General features: G+C 35.9%; 1 protein-coding gene across 4 annotated transcripts; it reads right to left on the bottom strand.

Moving 5' to 3' along the window:
* Nucleotides 1–989: 989 nt before the first annotated feature.
* Nucleotides 990–23,212, bottom strand: LOC103416417 (DExH-box ATP-dependent RNA helicase DExH7, chloroplastic). Of its 4 annotated transcripts, none has more exons than XM_029093298.2 (36): nucleotides 22,878–23,212; nucleotides 22,573–22,678; nucleotides 22,253–22,443; nucleotides 20,924–20,974; nucleotides 20,673–20,823; nucleotides 20,215–20,585; nucleotides 19,613–19,831; nucleotides 18,718–18,829; nucleotides 18,299–18,496; nucleotides 17,595–17,674; nucleotides 17,095–17,217; nucleotides 16,894–16,980; nucleotides 15,849–15,949; nucleotides 15,543–15,600; nucleotides 14,678–14,743; nucleotides 13,852–13,934; nucleotides 13,578–13,761; nucleotides 12,686–12,832; nucleotides 12,488–12,589; nucleotides 12,222–12,374; nucleotides 11,187–11,291; nucleotides 10,129–10,269; nucleotides 9,884–9,973; nucleotides 9,744–9,800; nucleotides 7,767–7,850; nucleotides 7,448–7,546; nucleotides 7,209–7,349; nucleotides 6,843–6,913; nucleotides 6,652–6,721; nucleotides 4,600–4,692; nucleotides 3,393–3,605; nucleotides 2,980–3,072; nucleotides 2,217–2,339; nucleotides 1,825–1,918; nucleotides 1,628–1,721; nucleotides 990–1,545 (listed from the first exon to the last, which is right to left on the bottom strand). In XM_029093298.2, the coding sequence occupies exons 1-34, from the start codon at nucleotides 23,151–23,153 to the stop codon at nucleotides 1,841–1,843; spliced, it is 4,317 nt and encodes a 1,438-aa protein (XP_028949131.2). In that variant the 5' UTR covers nucleotides 23,154–23,212; the 3' UTR covers nucleotides 990–1,545; nucleotides 1,628–1,721; nucleotides 1,825–1,840. The 4 variants fall into 4 exon arrangements, with proteins under 4 accessions (XP_028949131.2, XP_028949133.2, XP_028949130.2 ...); XM_029093300.2 differs by having other exon boundaries at nucleotides 990–1,517; XM_029093297.2 differs by having other exon boundaries at nucleotides 1,628–1,918.
* Between the last annotated feature and the right edge of the window lie 627 nt (nucleotides 23,213–23,839).

Below are 23,839 nucleotides of genomic sequence, written 5' to 3'. Positions count from 1 at the left end.
ATTTATTTATTTTTCCATTGAAGTAAGGTGTCATCTGAATATTAGTCGTACACGTTACATTGAAAAAAATTTGCAACTTTTAAGCAAAGTAAATATTAAATTTGGAAAACTAGTAAATCAAATTCATGATGATTGCAGTAATGACCTAAATAAGTGAGTCTATTTGTCATGGCATAATGCTAAAAAGATCAAAATTGCAAACTAAATTATAGGAAATAAGCATATTAATCAACGTTTAAATAAAAATTTAATTATCAACATCATTTTGTTTAAAAATTTAGTCTCATTATTTGTCATGGTATTAGCTCTTGGGTGGATATGTTTAAGTGTATAATTATTATATTCTGAAATTGTATTTCTTCGTTTAAAAGTGTGTTTAAAATGACTGAAAGCACTTTTAATAATTGATTTTAGGGTTGAAGCACCAAATCCATCTAATTCAGTCTTTAAAACTAGTACAATACCCAAGACAAAAGCATACAAAAAGAAAAACCGATCCATGAACTCAACAGCCCAACTTGCATAAGATTTTATTAACTTTGATTTATATTTTGAGAACTTTAACAAAAAGCTCATGTTATTGTTAAACCACATTTTTACTTTAAAAAGTTAATTATGATACTATTCACTTTACCTTTTATTTTGTCATTATCATTAAAACTCAAAGTTTTCAAACTCTTCTCATTAGTTTTCTTTTATATTTTTTATCTGATTTCACATCGTGCATGAAATATTTGATTATTGTATAAACTAATGTTCTGTGTTATACTAATTTGATTGACTTATTCTTTTCTTCGTTGGTTATCATCCCAGACTCCCAGTACCTTTTCCTCCCCTTCCCCTTTGGGCGGCATGTTTCTCCGTTTCCTCTTCAAATTTAAGATTTTAGTTTTTTCGTCAATGAGGGAAAGTAGTTTGTAAATTCATGTATATTATACACATAATTACGTATTTTTCAAAAATATTTTTGTGTTCTGTACGCATCTTAGTAATTCATAAAGTTGCACGTCTATTAAAATTTTAATATATAGTACACATACTCAAGTACATATGTACTTTTCACGTTTAATAGATGTTACTACCACATATTTTTTTAAGAGAACTGCTATACCCGCTCCGTGACCTTTTCACAGTTTACCATTTCCACAGCTTCAACTGCGCTTTCAGGTCTCGGACATCTTGCTCTCCAAGTTCAAAAATCCACATTTACATGCACCCGAAAACAACTACTATGGAAGCAATCGGTGTACAAGTACAGTGGCCAAGCATCTTGGGGAAGAAATGGTAAAAGTTTATGAAGCAAATTATCTTAAATTCAACAGTAATTAGTCACAAGTCATCCTACATACAGCATAGTCTGTCGACTGCAGCCACAGCATCACATTGAATACGTCATAGATAACGGGGAACAAAATTCAGATCGCCTCTGCTAAGAAGAGCAATGCGTAATCATTTGCCAAATTGGATGGCGACGTTCCTTGTCTTTATGACTCTTGAGCACGATACTCAGCCCGAACCTTAACATCAAACAACGAATGCTTTGTCCTTAATTAACCAGAGTGGCAATGATATTGTTATACAGAACATTTACCGGAAGCAGCATAAAAGCGAGAGGGGCAGTGAATACCTGCTGAATGTGTTGGGATTTATGCTCTAATACAGAATGAATCCTCCCAAATGGTGGTGAACTTGTCAGTTTGATAACAGTCAGCAGCAAGCTCCTTGTGCAAATCACAAAAGAGTTAACCGCAATCACGAAGAGAAAAGCATGTGTCCCCAGTCTGTGATCGAGCAACTGTCCGAATCAAGAACATGAAGACATACCTTTGATGCTAATATATTATTGTGGGGGCCTGTCTTCTTCTAACAACAAATGGATAATCGACCTTAAAACCTCATTATGAGCAACGGTGGAATTCTGAAAATAAAAAAAAGGGCAAGAAAATGCAAAAACAAATTGTTATAAGGTTCTAAATAAATAACTATATGATAGCATAAGCCAAACTAAATTGATACTAAGGATTGAGTTTAGAGAAATGGGTTTTCGGATTAGCATGGGACAGTGAAATCTAGCTCACGACAGACAACTCATGCTTTATGCATTGAGAATGATAGAGGCAAGTGAAAAGTAACGGCACAACTAGATATTAATACGCTAAGGATACATTTGTAGCAATTGACAAGTAAATTACAACTTAGAAGCAACCTGAAATTACCTCTGGCTTTCTTATCAATTCCTTCAGAACGGAATGAAGAGTTAAACGGAGTTCCTTGAACAGAACAGCAGTTTGTGCTGGCGCCGTCAGTTTTAACCATCCATCAACAATAACAAGTCCCGTCTGAAAGATGAAACATCAATGCATAATAAAATAACTGAATCCATTTTTGCTTCTGCAAACCATAGAAATGGGAGGAAGAATTGGAATATAAAGACAATAGCACATAAACTCATCAAAGTCATCAAGCATGAACTGAAATGACATGTCCAAGAACCGGATACATTAATTCAAAAATTATTCACACCACTTGGGTGAAGCAGGCATAGCTCATACAAACCTCAAGCGGATAGAAAGATGTCAAGATGACAAATTCTTAGCTAGCCATAGAAAAGGCCCAATTGTACTGCTTTGTTTCTTTCCCCTTTTCTGATTTTCTGCTTTTTTTTTTTATGGTTTGTTATAAAATAAGGGGAGTGATTGCTCAGACTTCTCTCAGCGAAGTATTTATAAGATTATAGATTCCAGGAGTTCTTTGACCAAGGAACACTTGGTGGTTTGTCCTCTGGTTCAATTACACAAAGGTATAAAACAGACATCAAGATCATGTTATTGGACAAGGTCAAAAGGAGCACTGACCTGTCAACTGAAAAGAGCTAGAAGCATTTACATGTTCAGATTCACATACTTTAAATGCATGGTTTTCAAATGCACATATTTTATGTCTGGGAGAACATTAAAAACTAAAAAGAAAAGAACATACCTGATGCTGGATGTTGATGGAGCCACCAAACAGCAAAATAGAGTTGGGAGAAATGACTGTAGTATCTCGGAGAAACACTTTGTTGGTTTCGACCTGTGGAAATGATATATTAAACTCTCATCTTTAAGTCCAAAGAATCAGTAGGCTGAACAATTATTGTAGGAAATGTATTTATGTACAAAATTTCGTCCAACTCTCTCTCTCTCTTTCTCTCTCTCCACACTTAATAGAGAGATTAGAAAGGTCATGCTGCGAAGGTTATTATTTTCCTTTCTGCAATATGTAATTATTAGTGAGGCAAGGGTATGCCGTATTGATTACTTGTTTATTCCCTTTGTTGTTATAGTCACCATCACCGTATTACTGTGAGAAAATGTAAACAAATTAGATTCAAAAGATAATAGTGCACAAACCTTTTCGAGGAAGACGAGGAAGGGGTACCGAAATTCTTTTAAATTACTGTTGATAGAAGAAGGGTGTATACTAACTTCTCTTCTTCCATCAAACCAGATTGGGCGTTCCTTAGTTGCTAGACCGGCAGATTGTTTAAGGTTACTGAGAGATGCTTCAGCAATGCCTTTCTCTGTGGCTGCAACATTAGGATATAAACCTGCACATAATATTGCCTGCAAGGAAAGGGTAGACTTCAATTCAAAATCAGTTGTTTGATATGAACTCCTCAGTTACCTAAGTGACAGGCACATACTTAGGGAAAATTCTCACTTGAATAACGACAATAGTTCACAACACGCAAGTAGAACAAAGGTTAATATCTCACTACTAAGCATTCAACTCTATATATGTATTGAAGAAAAAATCCGAGGTGAAATGAAGCTGCAAAATGTTAAGATAAATTTTGTTGGAACTTTCCCATACAGATATTTCCCATCAGCTTAAGTTTTCAGTCTGTAATGGTAGTCTAATTTGTTATCAGATCTTCAGTTCGAATAGGTCCTGGGTTTGAATCATCTCTGCCCCATTTCCCAAATTATTTGTTACTTCTACGCTTGTATGTTCGTCTACCTCTCCACGTGCGACTGCTTGTGAGGGAGGATGTTAACTTGATATGTCCTATCCCATGACAGGTTAAGCTTTATGGGTACAGTGATGTTTAACAAGTTTAATTTAATCTCACCCTAAGCCTTAGCTTAAGCGATAATGGAGTTAGGTAGGGTGAGTAAGAATACTAACTTCAAAGAAAATAGTTTGAAGATGACTGGTACGATATCAAAGGAAGATTTTATAATATAACTGTCTTGGTTGTTTAAAAACATTATCAGGCTACATTTACAATGATGTACTGTTCTCTAAACCTGAATTATGAATAAGTATTCAAGTAAACCAAAGAATGGTCCCTAAGAAATATGTGAAATCACATACAAGAGAGAAACACCATAATAATAATAATTACAATACTAATGCAACATGACATACGACATAAAGTGAGGAGCACCGAACAATCCTCTGCTGATTCAAGATAATATGCAATGACCAAACTTTACCATATACAGCGCAGATCAATGCGTAAAAACAGAGACAAATCAGTCTACCACTTCCTCAGAATCAAGCCAGAAAGAACTTCATCAAAATCACAAACCTTTATAAGCCATTGAGTTTTACCTTTACAATTGATGAATGGTTTGAATACATATTGAATGGTTGTGATGCATCTGAAAACCAAGTATCAAGATTCTCTTTCTTTCTCCCATCAACCTGAAACAAGACACAGTTCCTAGGTTTAACTCAAAGCTTCTGATAAAACTCTAGTTTAGTCTGGATAGTAAACTATCTGACATAGAAATTTTGCAACTTTGCATAGCAGAAAATAGCGTATGGGAGCATAAGATTGACTAACAGATCAACATCTTGGCATCAGCGGAACTTTGGAGTTTTAAGGAACAGACTGTTCCACAGATTTGACATAATGGGAAAAAATATTTAGAAGTCAAGGTTGAAGGGGGTGACTTCCAGCTTCACATGTTTCTTCATTTTTCAAGAAACACTGCATTGTTGGTGGAACAGATGTAGAACAAGTAACGAATATATAGAACGTAGCAACGATTTTAGAATAGAAGAGGATAAGGGATCCAGAGAAGAAGAATAGAAGGGGAAGAAGAAGAAAAATACTGACATCATAAGGATAAAGAATAGAAAGAGAGTATTCAAAACAGAGTTTAGAGAGGAAGAGGTAGATGAAAGACAGAGAGAAAGATATGCATGGAAAAAAATTTGTGTATCCAACCATTCAATTCTGCCACTACTGAATTACAGTGGATGCCCTATAATGACAAAATCTTGCTACAAACAGGAAAGCAAACCTAACTGTGCTAGAGACAGGAAAGTAAACCATATATTTCTAGAAACAGGAAACTGATAAATAAAAATAGGAAGTATACTAGAATACCCCTTTCCACTTTCCTAAATCCTAATTCATCCTACACAAGAAACAGGCAGCTGTTTTTGTTTATTCACGCTGATTCTGTGTTCCTTCAGTTGTAAGTTTACTTGCATGTTTTCATCCAATCCAATGGAAGAGAACCCTCCCTCCCTCCCTCCCTCTCCCTCCCCTAAAGGCTTCCTTGATTTCCCAGTTAGAAATCTAGGCTCCAACGGTGATTGGAGTAAATCGTTTATATCACTAAACAAAAGTGACTGTTGTAAAATACTAGATCCTTTTTGGAAAGAGAACTGATTTCTGCACACTCCCTCCCTCCCTCCCTCCCTCCCTCTCCCCTAAAGGCTTCCTTGATTTCCCAGTTAGAAATCTAGGCTCCAACGGTGATTGGAGTAAATCGTTTACATCACTAGACAAAAGTGACTGTTGTAAAATACTAGATCCTTTTTGGAAAGAAAACTGATTTCTGCACACTCCTTTTCCTTCATGCATACCCTATTTTGTTTATGACCTTTGGATTGAATTAAACCTAGGAAAATCAAGGGAGAAAAATTAATGGGGTGTGCAGGAGGAGAAAAGGTGTGCTGAAATCATCTCCCTTTAAAAACCCATAAAATCATTAACAATGAAAAATAATGCATGTGACCAGAACCCTACATGTTGTATTACTACTTTATAGAGTGATTACAATTTACCCTCCCTCCCTCCCTCCCTCCCTCTCCCCCTCTCCCTCTCTCCCTCTCCCCTAAAGGCTTCCTTGATTTCCCAGTTAGAAATCTAGGCTCCAACGATGATTGGAGTAAATCGTTTACATCACTAGACAAAAGTGACTGTTGTAAAATACTAGATCCTTTTTGGAAAGAGAACTGATTTCTGCACACTCCTTTTCCTTCATGCATACCCTATTTTGTTTATGACCTTTGGATTGAATTAAACCTAGGAAAATCAAGGGAGAAAAATTAATGGGGTGTGCAGGAGGAGAAAAGGTGTGCTGAAATCATTTCCCTTCAAAAACCCATAAAATCATTAACAATGAAAAATAATGCATGTGACCAGAACCCTACATGTTGTATTACTACTTTCTAGAGTGATTACAATTTACTTCGGTTAAGAATTTATAAGGTCTCTGAGTGATCATACATCCTCAAACTTAACAGTGTCAGTTGAAAAGTCACTGGCCAGCAAAAAACTAAAAATTAATAAAAGGAGTTTAATATTAAAATTTCCAACATCGCGCAAACTAATTTTACTACTAAAGTGAAATAGTGAAGCACTACCTTATTTTTTCTCGGAAGGTCAATGAGCCCAATAACTGCTAGCAGAGTCCCAAACTGTATCCTCATGTCTCTGAATAATTAAACATATGAAGAGGAGTTGATGGATTATAACAACTAACCAAACAAGAAAAAGGACTCTTAACAAACATTGACATACAGATACATTAAGTTCTGGAGAAAAGAAGCTGCACCTTATCATGTACATGACGGAACTGCTCAAGAAGTATGAATTGCAAAAATTTTGCGCAGCCTTAACCCCTTTCTACAACAACCAAACTTATCCATGTCAGCAAACGTTGTGTTCTACCAATAACATGTCAGAATACATTCAACAACTGAACTGTTTCACTGGCAATGGTATAAGAACTTCACATGCATGTATGCTTTAGGCAGGCTATAAGAAGTATGTGGCTATGATCTCATGGCATGAAACAACCAAATAGTATCATGATTCATGACATATGATCCAAATTGGTATTGGCCTCAGGATTTGTGTGCACATGGCACATGCACACTCAAGCCCTTGCATGCAAAGTGCAAACAAACATATGACAAACCTCACGTAGAATCTTTTCCCATTTACTGTAAGCACTCATCATTATAAGATGGTCTGATTGCCTGTCACTATCATTTGATTCACTTGGACCGTCTAGCTTGCCGGTCAAGAGTGCCAATTTAGCTCTTTCAACATTTTGTCTCTGTAATTTAAATGTAGTGATATAGGATAAGTATATAATTGAAGTTCCTCTCTATAGAAATAATTAACAGTAACTTATATCAGCATTGAGAGAGGGACCTCGTCTTTGGGATATATAAATGGAGATTTGTAGCTCAAGAATGCTGAAATTGAGAGAATCGGCGACAAGCAACCAAATATTCCCCCATATAACATCATCTGCAGTTCCAAAAGAAACAGCATGAGAAATCAGTATCAAAAGATTTTACATCAACATCATCTGCAGTTTCAAGTCTTTACATCAACATCATACAAAGGCTACCTGAACACATGAGTACCAAAATGTAAAGCCCTAGACTAATAAATTGCCTTTTACTTTTTGAGGCTGCAGTTGTTATTCACACGCATCCTATTGAGTGCGGGAAGGAAAATTGCATACCTTCCCAATCAATACATCAACGGGAAGTTTTGCCAGATGATGCCCAAGAGGAGTCAACTCTTCATCTGCTTCAAGAGCACCAACCTATAAAATAAGCCCAGTAGTAAAGATTCAGCTTACAATGTGTCGGCATTCCTTCTTGGTGCCCAAATAAATGAGCATGTGCTGACGAGTTTACACAAATATAAATTGCAAGAATTTTCACTATATGCACAAAAGTTGATTCTACCGCTACCATGACTAATGCAAATAAAGAGAATCAGCTTTTTCTGGATAAAGAATAATGAAATTTATTGTGGATATGCATAATACAAAAGTATGATGAATTATGAAAACTTAGTACTTTCCTGTTTTGAAAATAAAAGTATGAAGATAAAAGACAGGAGAAACTCATTGCAGAAACAACAAAGAGAAAAAAGAAAGAAAATGATTGACCTCTTCCCCAGGAAGAAAGGGAAAAAAAAAAGAGTAGGAATTAACATTGATCCCAGAACAATTGGCAACAAACTCATGAAGCCAGTAACTGGGACAGATTATTTTTCCAGAGTTCATCAGTTCCACTTTTTATCTATATCTGGAACGGATAACACATTCAAACCAATGCCATAGCTGTTGAGAATAATGTTTAATTTTAGTTTTGTGGGAAATAAAAACTTTCATTAAAAATACATGTACAAAACTCTTCGTGGTATTTTTATTTTTCCAGAGTTCATCAGTTCCACTTTTTATCTATATCTGGAACGGATAACACATTCAAACCAATGCCATAGCTGTTGAGAATAATGTTTTATTTTAGTTTTGTGGGAAATAAAAACTTTCATTAAAAATACATGTACAAAACTCTTCGTGGTATTTTTCCTGGTCCTCCTATACTCATCCTTCTTTACAAGACCCTTCCTAGTATCCTGAAACAAGTGCCTCCACCCAAATGACTGGTAATCTGAATCTCCTACAACAGCACCTCCCTATACTGGTAAAATGATTCAATTCACCTTGGCAATGGTGACTAGAGGCCTATCTCCTGTATAGGTAAAATGTCACTTTCCTTTGGCTCCAACTTATGTCTATGTTGTTCCTTCTATGCATAGGAATCTGTTGTCTATTGCTCAACTCTATTGCGACAATAATGTCTTTGATTCTAACCATTTTTAAGTCTTTGATCAGTCTATGTTCCATTCCTTTTTCAAGGGTCTAAGTAGGAATGGTCTCTATAAGTTTCCTTTCCATCTTGAATTCAGGCTTTTTCTGCCTGAAATAATGTTTATGGCATAGTCATATGGGTCATCCTTCTAGTCAAATAATGTCTTACTCTTTGGCAAAATCATTTTTTAGATTCTAGTTTTAAAATTCAAAAATCGTGTTGAAGAGTTGTGCCTAGGGTCTTCTGATCTTATGAAACGTTTGCTTCAATTTGAATTGTAATTGGGGGGAAGTACCTTGTGCATAATGCATGTGCAATTGGCTTTAGTTTAGAAGGTTGAAAGACAACTACTACATTGGAGGACCAAAGAAGGTTAAAAGAGAATAATTATAAGTTGACATCTGATGTGTTGGATAAATAAACAAAACAAGAATAAATTTTGTTTCACTCTAATGCTTAGGCATTTTCTTCTATTTCAGACAATATTTTGTTTCACTCTACTCTAATACAACGAATCAACAGTATGACAAATTATATCATTATGGAACCAGAATAAATTTATGGGATGTGCTATCCACACACCTCATTTTACTTCTCACACACCCCTTGATAATTTATGTCCGTTGATATTCTTTAATTCATCTGATCGGACGGCCGAAAATTAAAAAGGTGTGTGAGAAGTAAAATAGGGTGTGTGGATATCACACCCCTAAATTTATTAGTGACTGTAGGTTATAAAGCAAGAAGTGAATACAAAATGAAGAGCTTTAGGATTTAGTCATAGATTCAATTGTTTGTATGCATTGTGGTTCTGATTTGAATAGATAAAACTATACCTCATACAATAACTTAATTGATGAGGTCATAGCCTCTTCCCTTGGAGGTTCTAAAGCCTGATAATAGAAGTAAACAACCCAAACCGGTCAGATGACATCATCATTAAACAAACCTCTTATAAAAATATAACATGACTTACCTCGGATAAAAATGACTTTATGTAACCCAGAGAAAGCAACTTAATTTGTAAACACAACTCTACTAATGGCATTCGAAGCATCTCCGGAACCTTGGCATAATTGTACAGTACAGTTAGAAATTATATAAGCTGATATTTGACTGTTTCTTATATAAAAACTTAAATAAAATAACTGATTAAGTGGATAGCAGTAGAAAGCATATGAAAATTGCCCCGTCTTAGAAAACCATTTTAGGGGCAAGTACCTGAAAAGGCCGCATGAGCTTTTCAAATCGATAACGTGTATACAAGCAAAAACAAATTCCAGGTTTCACACGTCCAGCTCTTCCTCGCCGTTGCCTTGCATTTGCTCTAGATATCCAATCTTCGACCATGCTTGACAATTTCTGCAGTTGTTAGTAAACCAAATATTAGACCCAGCAACACCAAAGGTATTCTAACATCCATGGAGACACAATTCTGCAGATGGTATCTGCTGATAAATCCAGTGGAGACATATATGCAACGAAAGGTAAAATGAGATTCTAAGTTACTCAAGTTTTTTTTCGCTTTTAGGAGACAGATTTTATATCTAAACAAAATTGAGAACATTCACAGTGAGCAAGATGGCAAATTCAACAATACATAACCGAATTAGAACAATATATCGTCCCTCAAACAGCAAAAAGTAAATAAAAATATTTAGATAGATAACAAACAGCAGCTTTCCAATATGCCAAATAAAAGGACATTGTATAACCCAAAATTAGATTCAACTTCTTCAGGGTCAACCTTTTATTTTGATTTTATGGAGTGAAGACAAGAAGAGTGGATGCAAAGTTGCAAACTGGCAAAGGGGCAAGGACGGTTATCAGGAGAACTAAAGTGAGAGACATCGTGCACACACAAACTAGTGTAGTTCTATCGTCTTTGTCAGTTCTACTGAAACCATTATTAGATAACACAATGTTCTGAAGGTAACACCAGAACGGTATGAAACCTACCATGTGTTAAGAATGAAATCTGGAGTGCTAAATAGATTATACAGTGGGCTTCCATGGAAATGGAAATGTTTAGCACCAGCACCAAATGAAAAACAATACAAAATTGGGCTCCTTCCATACAGTACTAAGCTTCTAGCAACAAATATAGAATAAAGTACAAATCTGAAAGAGTGCCGAAATTATTGCAAAAAGAAAGGCCTAATGTGTATGATGTATCTGAATATAGATACTACAGAAGCCACATCTAAAATACTAAGAAAGTCACAATCAAAATCAAAAGAATCACGTGGTCATTCATTAAAAACGTTAAAACAACAAACCTTTTGTGGATTATAACGATTCTCCTTATGCTTTCCACAGTCTATAACATATACCACATCATCTATTGTTATGCTGGTCTCTGCAATGTTTGTAGCTACAATGACCTATTAAGATATTGAAACAAAACATCAACGAAATTTATAGCAAGCCAAACAAAAACAAAAGCATTATGCACTAAAATTTATTTACGCATCGATGTTTTAATCAATGTAAGCATTTCATGAATTGTTTTTGTTATTCATTTTCATTGAGCAAGAGTAAAGTACTGGTTGTTGTTTAGCTTGTATATATGTTAGTACACTTTGCCTTGGTTGACTGCTTTTGAATACACTTTTATATTTCTGTAACTCTTTTTTTTCTCGCAAAACAGTTCCATTTTCCGATATGAAAAAATTGGTAGTTAATCTGAGCGAAGCTGTCCATCTAGATCTGCTTCGTCAATATGAATAACCAGCCAGACTGGATGAAGACAAAATTCGGCAAAAATCATTTTTCCAACTCCGTTCTCTCCGCTGATGGAATTATTTGGGTTATACTTACGAAACATTAAAAACTGATGCATGAAACATGAAAAAAAGCCATACATGATATACACACGAAAAGATAATGCTAAACCTTTTCAAGTTTCCTTCTTCCGAAGTTTAAACTCTTAGTTACAAGACTGGAGGTTCACCTTAAATTTTATTTTCTACTTCGGTTGGACTTTGGTAATCACCTCAATTCATTTATTTTCTAATGAAATATCCAGCTATCATTTCCTAAGTTTAAATGAACTTTCAGCTTTTACCCTGAACTTAAATGATGTTTTATGAAACAACTGTAAGCAAATTGCTGTAACAACTACATACGTTAAAAATTTCCATTTATGTAAAGATAAGAAGTGCTGATTAGAACAATCTAATGAACAACCACTCCAAAGGTATAACAAACAATCTAATGAAGAACCACTCAAATTCTATAACAAGTACCATAATAAAAGGGTAAAACAATAAATAAAGAGCAAAAAGAGAGAAGAAATTAAGTGGAAAACATGCCTTCCGTATGTTCTCAGGAGCCCGTAAAAACACCTTCTTTTGATCAGTTGATGCAACGGAAGAATGTAGTGGAAGAATCCAATCAGAAGCTGGTCCACCAAATCGATACGAAGCAGATAGCTTATCAACTAAAGTGTAAATTTCAGATACTCCCTGTTAAGGAACATTTAAGTACAAGAATAGTAATATGTTATTAGTGGCGAGGCAAACACAATTACATGTATGACCTATAAGCGCACATAAGTGTGAAGAGGTGGATGGCTTACAGGCAAGAAGACAAGTATGGCTCCCTCACTGCAAGTTTCATCAACATGGCACACCAAGTCTTCAAGAAGATCATAATCAATGACATCTTCATTCACTCTTTGCTGTACAAATTTTGATTACCATGTTATATGGTCCCCTTACGAAGAGGGAAAGAAAATGAACCATATCTCCAGAAACAAAATCTCAAAGGCAATTACCAAGTTTTGTCGAGTTTTCTCTTTGTACGATTGATAACTATCTGGTACATAATACGGATTTATAGTTTCTTCAGAGAGCAGAGAATCATCACCCCAACCAGATAAAACAAGATTCTTCTTTCCCCTGCGGTTGTTTACAGGACCAGCCTGGTGTTTTCAGAATGCAGGAATTTGAAAATTAGGTAATGAACATCAAAATGTTACTGCATGACCGTGACTTAACCATAGTAGAAGAATCTCAAAGAAATTAAAAGAAAAATTGTGGAATAATATGGCTGCAATTATTCAACCCAAATTCCAATCTAGTGTGTATAGTAATACTATGAATATTGGGAAGACTAATAAGTACTCCTCATCAAAAAATTATGAGTGAACACTGAATAACCAGGTCCAATAAAACGTTGCAAACATATAACATGGTTTCTATACAGGCATTCAAATCTTGTAATGATCATTTTGGTGTTGACCTTGTGCTCATTTATAGAACTACGTAGTTTTACAACTCTATATATTTTTTGGAATGAGGGTAAGGCTAGCCGACATTCACCTCTCCCAGACCTTGCGTAAAGCGGGAGCCTTGTGCACTGGGTACGAGGGTTTAGAACTTGTTTGACTCAATCAAGTATTAAACGCTCACTCCAAAATGCTTGACCCTTAAACCCCCAAACGATGTTGTTTCGAACATTAGCCCAATATTAGAACCAAAAACATAGGTGATCCTATTTCCCAAAGTAGACATGTAATATGTGATAATTCAGATATTCAAAGAATTTACTGCACATGAATCCATAGAAAAGGAAAGTTAAAGAGAAAAGATACTTTTGGAAAACAGAGAAACTTCTCAGGACTAAAAGATGAAAAGAATGAAAGAGAGGTGTACAATTTGGGTCACCTTTTCTTTGGTCAAAGCTCCATATCTCATGGAAGCTGGAGAGTCTGAAGCAATCTGATAATCTATGCTTTCGTATATATCCTCAAGATAGTATGTTGTGACAGGATGTGTTCTGCCTTCTGCAGTAATCACTGGGCAATTACCAAAGTATCTCGAAAACAAATTTGAATCAACAGTTGCAGACCTGTATAAATGGGAGGTCAACTATCAACACAATTTTCTAAACACACACATTTATGTAATATAAATTTGAGGAAATGTAGTACAGACATACATCAGAATAACCTTCAGTTTTGGTGTGTTAAGAGCTGATTGCTTCTCAATCAGATTCTTCAACACTATGAGCAGGAAATCACCCTGTTTATAGGAAGCGAAAAAAATATCAATCTGTTAGAATTCCTTTTTTTACCAGGTTACACTTTTTTTCTTAATTTCATCCCTTGACAAGGAGACGCATTCTGACAACACTCAGGAAAACGTAAAAGTAAAATGATTTGTGAACCCAGTAAAAGTAAAAATGAAATTAACAAGTTATGTGGTATTTCTCTTCTATAACATTCTTTATTTCTCAATTTTCACCGCTTGACAGGGAGATGAATTTCTAACAACACTCAGAAAGGGAAAACAATCTGTGAACCACTAAAAGTTATGTGCTGTTTCTATAACACACGACCATCTGTACTTGCCCCCACCTCCCCTTTCCTCCCATGAAAAATGAAAGGCAAAAACCAGCTGTGTTAAGCTTCACTTGGTATTGTTCATCCATAACATTTCAAAAAAGAAAAAGTAAAGATGTAAACCAAAGGAGTCAACCTCTTTCACCTATTGTTCAAAAAACAAAAAATTATGATTTTCATTCAAAAGAAAAAATATAGTATAGCAGAGGATACAAGATACAAGTCACTGTTTTTTTTTTTTAATGAAATTTTTGTTTCTTATATATAAGAATAATGGGATCACAAAATAGTTATAGGATGCCGTGTCTTTTTTTTTTTTTGGAGGACATGGAAGGTTTGTGCTGGCCATGAGCATGAATAATACCAACAAATATTTCTCAAAACCACCATGGGAACCTATAAACTACTAAAGCTACTACTCACCAAAAGAGACCGCTCATGTACTTCATCAACTATGACATGAGTAACTCCTGTCAAGTTTTTATCCCCCTGCAAATGAAAAGCTGTAAGTATAAGATTTGTTTAGTATCTTCAATGAGATTTTCAACAGATAAAGCATTGAGCGAAAGAATTTTCATCACTCATGCCACACAATAAGTGTATTGCTGAAGATACATACATGTCATGATCTTGCACTCACCAATGGGCACGAATATTCATGCTCAATGATCATCGTTAAAATTCAACAGTTTATTCAAGAAATAAAATTACATTACCAGGATTTTAAATATCAGTCATTGGATTTTGAACCCACATTTGGTGAACAATGATTTAGTACTCACGAGTGACTACGGAGTTCAAAGCAAACTTCAAACATACATAAATAAAAGATCTCTTAGATGGCTGTCCACTCCACTTTTTACAAATTTTAGGGCCAGAACAAAAATCCTTTTTTTACGAATATGTGAACCAAGCCTAAGAAGAGGTCGCACTTGGTGCGATGGCAAGTGCCTTCGCCCATGAGCGGTAGGTCTCGGCTTCGAGACTTGGGAGCAGCCTCTCCATAAATGGGGGTAAGGCTAGCCGACATTCACCTCTCCCAGACCTTGCGTAAAGCGGGAGCCTTGTGCACTGGGTACGACCTTTTTATGTGAACCAAGCCTAAGCCCCTTGAATATCAATTGAAAGGGTTTCAGTTGTGAAACCTAACAAGTGATTTATCGTACTTTGAACTCAACAAAAAAAAAAGTGATTTATCTCCAATAATGTTCAAACAACATGAATATATTTGGCAATGAAATCTACAGTCCTCTAGTTTCTAAATAAGAAGACTAAATTAAAGTCTTACCACAAATTTTCTCAGAAGAATGCCCGTCGTACAAAAGAGAAGCTTAGTCTTGTCATTGCTGACATAAGAGAAAACCAGAATGCAAATTTTGGTGACAAAACAAAAGACCACCAAGATGCAAATAATAATAAGAAAATTAAAGTAATGAAAACTTTGGCATACAAGCATAACAACTCACCAAAAGATCAGACAGATTAATAGATGTCCATACTAGTGCAGATAAAACATAAAAGACACAAACTTTTACGTTGATATGGTGTAGTTTCATGTAAATGAGTAGAACAAACAAATAAAAAAAAGAAACACCTTGCACTATCGAGACGAACTTGATAACCAACCAAAGAACCTTTTGAACCAGGTGAAGGTTCACAGCGCTCATCAGAAACTCTTTCAGCCACAGAGATAGCCTACAATACAAAAAAAAAAAAAAAAAAAAAAAAATACTCACATGAGCAAGTAGTTAGAACCATTATACCTTCTAAAATTTGCCAGAGCAGAGTCCACCGCAAATACAGACTAATATATAAAGGAAATTCATATTTTTACTAACATTAATTTTCAAGCTCTATCAAATTTATTTCCTCCAAACAAAGGTAACTTGTTTTTGTTAATTTAATGAAACATTGTCAATTTTCAGTTTAAGCAAGGAAAAGTCAATTAATAATTTTGGGCATATAAGGATTCTAGTGAATAAATTAAAATCTTCTCACATATGTTCATAACACACAACCACGACCATTTTTTGAAAATGACACTATTTCCCTAGCTAGAATTCATACAACCTAATTCAACTATGAAGGGTGTTTCTCTTTTGAGAGCCAATTCACTTAGCCTGTTACACTAAGGAATAATATCGAACACAAAAAGCTTTCGAAAGTATATCAACAGTTCACACTGATACAAAAGGCCATCAACATCTCAGCAAAACCCTTTCAACTAATTGATATCTGTGGGTTCATAAAATGGAAGCTTCAATAGAAACTTAGGAATGCAGATAAGGACTATTAACTGAAATTTCAATGGTTATGATCATTTGATTGTAAAGGTATATACGCTGATTTACAAATGCAAATCAATATCTTGAACAAACTACTAGAATACTTCACCCTTTCAGGAAATACCCTAAAACAGTGCTACCTGATGTGAAGGAGAAAGACAAAAAAAACCACACGAGAAACCAGGAACCTGGTCCTAATGAGAATGTGTAGATCAACAATGAAAGTATAATTTTTTTTTCTGGTGCAATGCATGTGATGGTCATCCAGTCATGTCACATGAATTTTGGTTTAAACTTTAAACAGAAGGGACCTAATGCAGTGTCGTACATTCAAGCAGAGAAGATTGCACCCACCGCTATTCTCCTTGGTTGTGTGCATATAATGTTACAATATCCACCATGTCCCGATTTGATCATGTCATCCAATATGAATTGCGGAACCTAAAAGTATGGAAAATAGGAGAGAAAACAATTTCTAATCAGCCTTAGAACTTCAAAAAGTATTACAATACCAAAATCATAATAATGCAAAACCAATGAAAGGTAGATTTCCACCTGGGTTGTTTTTCCAGAACCTGTTTCACCACAAACAACTAGAACATTATTCTCACTCAGCAGTTGCAGTATATCACCCTTCAAACCAGCAATGGGAAGTGCAGCTCTAGTTTTCAACATGTCCTAGAACAAGTAAACATGTAGTTAAGTACTTCTTTTTGTACGAAACACAAGATTTATTTGGAGAAAACACGAAGAGTACAAAAAGCATGGACAAGTAGTCCATGAAGCAACTAAAACAAACAGAAGAAACATACAAATCCAACCATCCCAGAACGCCCTCAGTACAAAAAGCATGGACAAGTAGTCCATGAATACAAGGGCGGACAAGAAAAAAGAAAGAAATAGGGTCACCAAGTTTGTTCATCAAATGATATAGCAGCATTCTATTTATTCTAATGACTAATGTACTGACGTCAGTACACCCAGCTGTGAGCAACAAGAATCAATAAATAAAGGCAGGTCAGTCTCTTTTGAAACAAACAAATTGCAACAAAAACCTTGAATTTTGGATTTTTCACTTTATTCTCCAGTTCTTGTCTCAAATAAGTGCTCTCCACTTCCTTGAGACGATGTACTCCTGCAAAAAATCAACCATTAGATAGGATTACACTTATATTCATTGACAAACTATAACACCACACGCCATCAAATTTCTGATTCATTAACCCACATGAGTAGTCAAGTTAGCTTAAGATCTCAGCTACAGAATTATATTTTGGCCCAAAAACAATTATGTTCCATTCTTCGAGACAGAGTTCAATCCTGGACATCAGGGTTTAGGGTTCTTGTGGTCAGGAGGAGTAGAAAGGTTTGGAATTTTATATATATGATTCCGGGCTTCAAATACCCAATGTGGGATTCCAATATTCTCAACGCACCGGTTCACATGTGCGAGACGGAACCCAATATGTAGATCAATAATTTTGAGTGCCATGAAAGTGTATGGTCAAACTGGGCCTAACATGTGGATACATTTTTTTCATTGATGGATAACAGAAAAAGTAAGATACAGCAGAAAGTTTAAAGGACAAGAAGTAAACTTATTTTCATTGATGAACATGCACTTCTTCTTTCTTATATACGTTATATGGAATGGAAGTATGGAAGTATGGAACTGATAAGAAGTGACTCCACTACAAGCAACGGAATAAAAGCAACGTTTGTTCAACAATGCAACCAAGAGAGGAGTGCAAGTACGTACTTTGAGCTGCTAAATCAACATGAGCAACACCTGCGCTTATAGGTTGTTCAACATGGAGTTCTTGAGCCTTTTCTGGAACAATATCATTCGTAACATTAGCAGCAGAAGTTGAAGCAGAACCATCAACTCTCAAAAGTGAGTCCACAAAAGTAGCTCTTCGATCTTCCTCACTATCTTCCACATTCGTTGATGATTCCCCTGATTTTTAGACGTAACAAAAAAAGTTTACAACAGAATCATCAGATTTTACACTTGGACAGTACACATCAATTGAAACTATGTAGAAACAATATTAGTATTGGAACCAATCAACCAAAGGTTCACTACATCAACTCATTCAATAAATTTTTATTAGAGATCTTCATCCTCTCTTTAGAAAAGAGAGTTATGATTTATAGAACAAGAATAAAGATCCACACCTTCCATCCATTGAATGACTAGAGAAGCATAAGGCTCAATAATTAATAGGTGAACTGGGAGATCAGGAAACAGTTGACAAAGAGCAAATGCTGCCACTCCATTTTGTGCATCCTGTGATAAAAAAATCATGTGATTAAGTAAGTAAATTTTCAGCAAAATTTTCCCAATACGAAAACAGTATATATTTTTACAGTATTATACTTATATAAAATTATTTGCAGGACCATCACCAAAATACCCTCAAAGGTCAAAGCATAATACGGAGTAATAAACATGAGTAATAGACAACAATATAACGAAACATCCAACACATGTCTTACAACATCGTTCATACAATTATATTCATAACAAAGGTCAAAATTCATGATTTATTATGTCAAAACTCAGAAGTACAAGTCTTTTGGAGGTACAATAGAAGGGTGTGGCCCTGAGGATATGTGCTATAGTTGCTGTTTTCAGGTAATTTGCATGGGAACCGAATAGAATGGTGTTTGATGGTCCTAGGAATGAAAAAGAAATAATACTTGTGAAAGACAGGTTCAATTTTGGGCTTCATTATGGGCTTTCGTATCTTCAGATTTTAGGAGCAGTTTTTTCGTTGTCATATTTTCTGATAGGAGAGCTGCTGCTTCCGAGTGCTAGTTTCTATTTTTCTGGGTGCATTGTGCTGTGTTTTTGTTTTCCAGTTTTGTAAGGAGTTCTTTAGTGCAGTGGACTTCTTCTTTCTGTTTCTGTGATTCATGCACACATACATTTATATACACATATGCATAGGTATTTGCCTCAACATCTACCACCAAAACCTATTCAAGAAAACAATAATTAAAAACATGTGCTAGGCATCTTTTCTCCAACACCCCAAAGTTCCAGACATTTATAGGTGTAAGTGATCACCTCAGTTGAATCAAAAGTTACATGCTGATCAGGAAGCTGAAGGGTGACCAAGCCCCCAGCCTTTCTGCTTTTACCTCTCCCACTGGCTTTACGCAAAACGCTGACAGTATAAGAGAGATTATTTTGCTTTCCATTCATTTTATTAAACTTTGGAGCTTCCCATCCGGATCTTTGACATAACTGATGAAGAATAGCCTTGGGAATCTTTCGAGAGTCCCCCTGTCATTATCAGACCATATCATGAATGGCATAACATGGGGTATCAATTAAAGCATATATTAATGGGCACACATGACTCCTATCAAAAAACAATAAGCATAAATGATAAAAGCCACATATAAAGTACTGCAGAAAACACTAAATATGTGATCACAAAATTAAATACATAAGAACTAATAATTCAATATCGCACGGTTAAGAATTACATAACAAAAAGATAACCACACTTTCACCATTTTATTGTACTCTACTGAGATTCATTTTCCATTTAAAATGTGGAGTAAAAAACAAGAAATATGAGAAAAGGAAGGCATCAGATATTGCATATTTAAAAAATCCTGCACATTTGGTCCTAGGTCCAACAAGATCATTACATACACTACCTTCTTCCAAATACCATCTAATTTCTCCAGATTTTTCTCACTAGACATTTCTCTCATCCTTTCTTTCTTCTGTAGTTCCAAAATTTCAGGAGGTGGAACATCTGCAGATGGCCCATCTTCTAAGAAGAAATTACCAATCTCCACATCTGTTGACTCTTCTTCTGCAACAATCTTTCCTTGGACAGGTACACTTGGAGTAGAATTGACTGGAGAATGAATAGAGCCGCTGTGCTCTGTATTACTTTCGTCAACTATTAAATCATCAGCATAGACTCCTTCACACTGATTGCAAGGACTATCATATGTGTCCTCAGAAGGAGCAGAACCTTGTTCCTTTGCAAATTCTGATGCCAATATGTCGTCTGATAACCCTGATGCATATATTATAGAAATACATAAGAGAAGGTATAATCCACCAGTAAGCTTAACTTTAATCAGAAGAAAAGTAAAAGTTTAACCTAGAGCAGATAACTCTTGCTTGAGATTGCGGATGATGCTGCCTGCCCGTTCCTGGCTTTTCTTGTCCCGGTTTTGCTTGGCTTTTGCAGCTTCCAATCGTGCAGCATGATAATCTTTGGCAATAAGATCGTAAGACCTTGGTTTAAGAGCCTATTAAGATAGTTGAATGTTGTCGAGAACTGTTAGTAAGATGATGAAAAGACATGCTAGCAATTACTCCACCAGTACAGCAGAAGTAAAATGAAAATACCTTCTCAGCCAAAGCCTCATCGGCATCATCCTCCCAAGTTGTGGACTCATCCTAAAAATCATTACTTATTAGATTCTCTTTTACATAAATATCAAGATAATTACTACAGGAATAAAAACTGATAAATATATTAAGCATCGGTCAACATCTAAATTTTTCCACAAAATTTATATAAGGTCACAAAATCAAGGATTCCACAAAAGATAAGGCATAAGCTGGTCTATAAGATGAGTAAGATCTAACTAGCCATCTCTAAGAAACATTAAGATCCAAATAAAGTAAACCAAAACATCATAGATGACGGGTATTAGACTCTAAGATACTACTGCTTTCTAATCAGACAAGATGTCAAGATCACAGAAAAAGAATAATTCCTGAACTCTGGAGACACTGAAGCACATAATGATCCCCAAAATCATACTATCTCCCACAATTATTCACTTAATAAGTTCTAATATCATCACACCAAAACTACCCCAAAAAAAAAGGCATCACAACGTGCCTCCCCAGAATCACTCCCCTTTTCTTCCCTCCAAAAGAAAAAACAGATGCCTCTCACACAACAAAGCAGCGTATGGCACCGAAATCACGCAACTTAACCAACCTTTACTGCAAATACAACACAGTGAAAAGCGAGTGCTCCAAACTTTCAGCCTAACTAGACAAGAAGGTCTTCTCCTCTGAACCATATCATAAGTACCCAACCTCTGGTGAGCAAGTATCAGAGGCAACAACCGAACCTTAAGTGCGGTACTTTAGCCTTCAAATTACAGTTAAGGGAATAAGAATAAATGGAGAAGGAGATTTGTACATTATCTCCCTTGAAATCGATCTACAAGACAATGCAATAAGGAATCCAACCTCCATATTCTCCTATCATAAGCAGGTACCACACAAAAAATTTTGTAGGAAGACAGTAGGTAAGGTTACTCGCCCCACCTGATCTTTAGGTTTCTTCAGGGCACAAAGTCCAAGTCAAAGCATAAAAAGAAGGACACAAACACATTATTTCAATACAGAGATTATGGAATTGAGGCAATCTATAGCGACAAGTAAACTACAGCTGAATCCCCAGCCCAACTCTCCTCCCAAACCTCACACTTTCCCCTTTGCCAACCACAAAATGATAACAAGAAGAAACCTTTATTGGTATATTTCTCCTCCTTGGTATGTACTGTACAAAAGAGATGCCAGTTGTTTGTTTTTTGCTTTTTATTTTTTCTACGTGGACTTCTCTAGTGGTAATTTTTGTTGATACTAGTAAAGTTTGTTACTTCTCAAAAGTAAAAGGAAAATGAGGTGAATCTGTTAGTGGCTCTATCTATGTACCTCTTCTTGTTGCTCGACATATCGTTTGATCCAATCTGCCTGAGATGGCTGAAACGAATCAAGAGTCTTATCATCCCGATGTCCCTTGGTTCTAACAGCAATTCTCGGTGCATCCTCATCAATCTTGGCATGTGTATCTACCGAGGGAGTCCAGTCATCCCGAGAAGTCAATATGACACCAACAGAACCACCTGGACCATGGAATTATTATAACAACATACGTTTAAACACAAAATAGCACATAAATGCTCAAATTGCATTCCCAGAAAATCACATTTACAGCAGTAAATCCATTGCATTTGGAATGAGTTAAAACGTACCTTCACTGGTGTGCAAAGAAGTTCCGGTAGAAAACTTCAGCGGCAGCTCATTACTAGTCAAATTTAAGCACAACCAGTCCACTGCATTCTCAAATGTAGCACCCTCCTACATCCAATACAATGCACACACGCTACTGAGTTCCGAATTCGAATTCCCAATCAGTTATAATAAATATGCTAATATTCCGTAAAACCCTAAAATCAATAGCATTTGACTAGAATTGCTGCAACTGTTTATTGCCAAACATTTTCTCATTCATTTTCTCAGCATTCAAACAGGGGTTAGGATTGATCATCAATGTTACCTTGAGAGCAGAAAGAGCGAGTTCGATTTGATCGTTCGTGAAGCCTTCGCAGGAAAGCTTCTCGTACACGGCTTTGAGCTTCTTCGTCTTCTGAGCCTTGGAAAGAGACTCGTCGACCGGAGCCGCCGGGGCGGTGGACCTCCCCGAGTTGAGCAGGAGCCGGCGGACCCGGTTCTCGTTATCGGCCGAAATCTGGAGCCTCGGTGCCGACGACGCTGTTTTAGCCTTGCTGCTGCTGCTTTGCTTCGTCGTAGTCTGCTTTTTCTTCGGAGCCATTTTTCGTTTCTTTTGTTTTCAGACTGTCGCAGAAACCGAACAAGGTCGAAGTGCGAGGAGAAAATTGCATACGTACCGCCACAGTGTGGCTGTAGCACGAGCCAATCACGAGCTGTGACACAACGAAATGCCTAAATTACCCTTTTACACGTCATACATGTTTATGTACACGTTGCTTAGTACGTTGGGCCCTACTTTGCATCTAATGTCATTTCCAAAGGATTTGGACCTCTTCGAGCCAATTGGTCGGATCCTGCTGACTGGTGTCTGTGGATCGTTGAATTTTTATCCAACAGCTACAATTATTATAACTTTTAGAAGATCTCGTGTTTGTAGTCGTTGGATAAAAATTCAACAGCCCACAGACACAGGTCAGGAGGATCTCGACCAATTGCCTTGGAGAGGATCCAAATCCATTTCCAAAAACAAAAATCATCCAAATAAAAAATAAGAAAAGCCAATGAAAGGGTTTAAAAACTTTGAGTTTTAATCAAAATGATAAAAATGTGTTGTAAGTGAATAATACTATGAATAACTTTTTAGAGTAAAAATATCATTTTCGTTAAAAGTGAACAGTACAAGAAGTGTTTCGTTAAAACTTCCTAAAAAAGAACTTTAACTGCTAAAATGGTCTCAGTGTTCTAGTTTTTGGCCAATTTAGTTCATGTATTTTAATTTGATCAATA

The sequence above is a fragment of the Malus domestica genome, chromosome 15 (genome assembly GCF_042453785.1).
Source record: "Malus domestica chromosome 15, GDT2T_hap1".
Lineage (NCBI taxonomy): Eukaryota > Viridiplantae > Streptophyta > Magnoliopsida > Rosales > Rosaceae > Malus > Malus domestica.
Note: the sequence above shows the minus strand (reverse complement) of the source record. Positions and strands in the feature narration are given on the sequence as shown.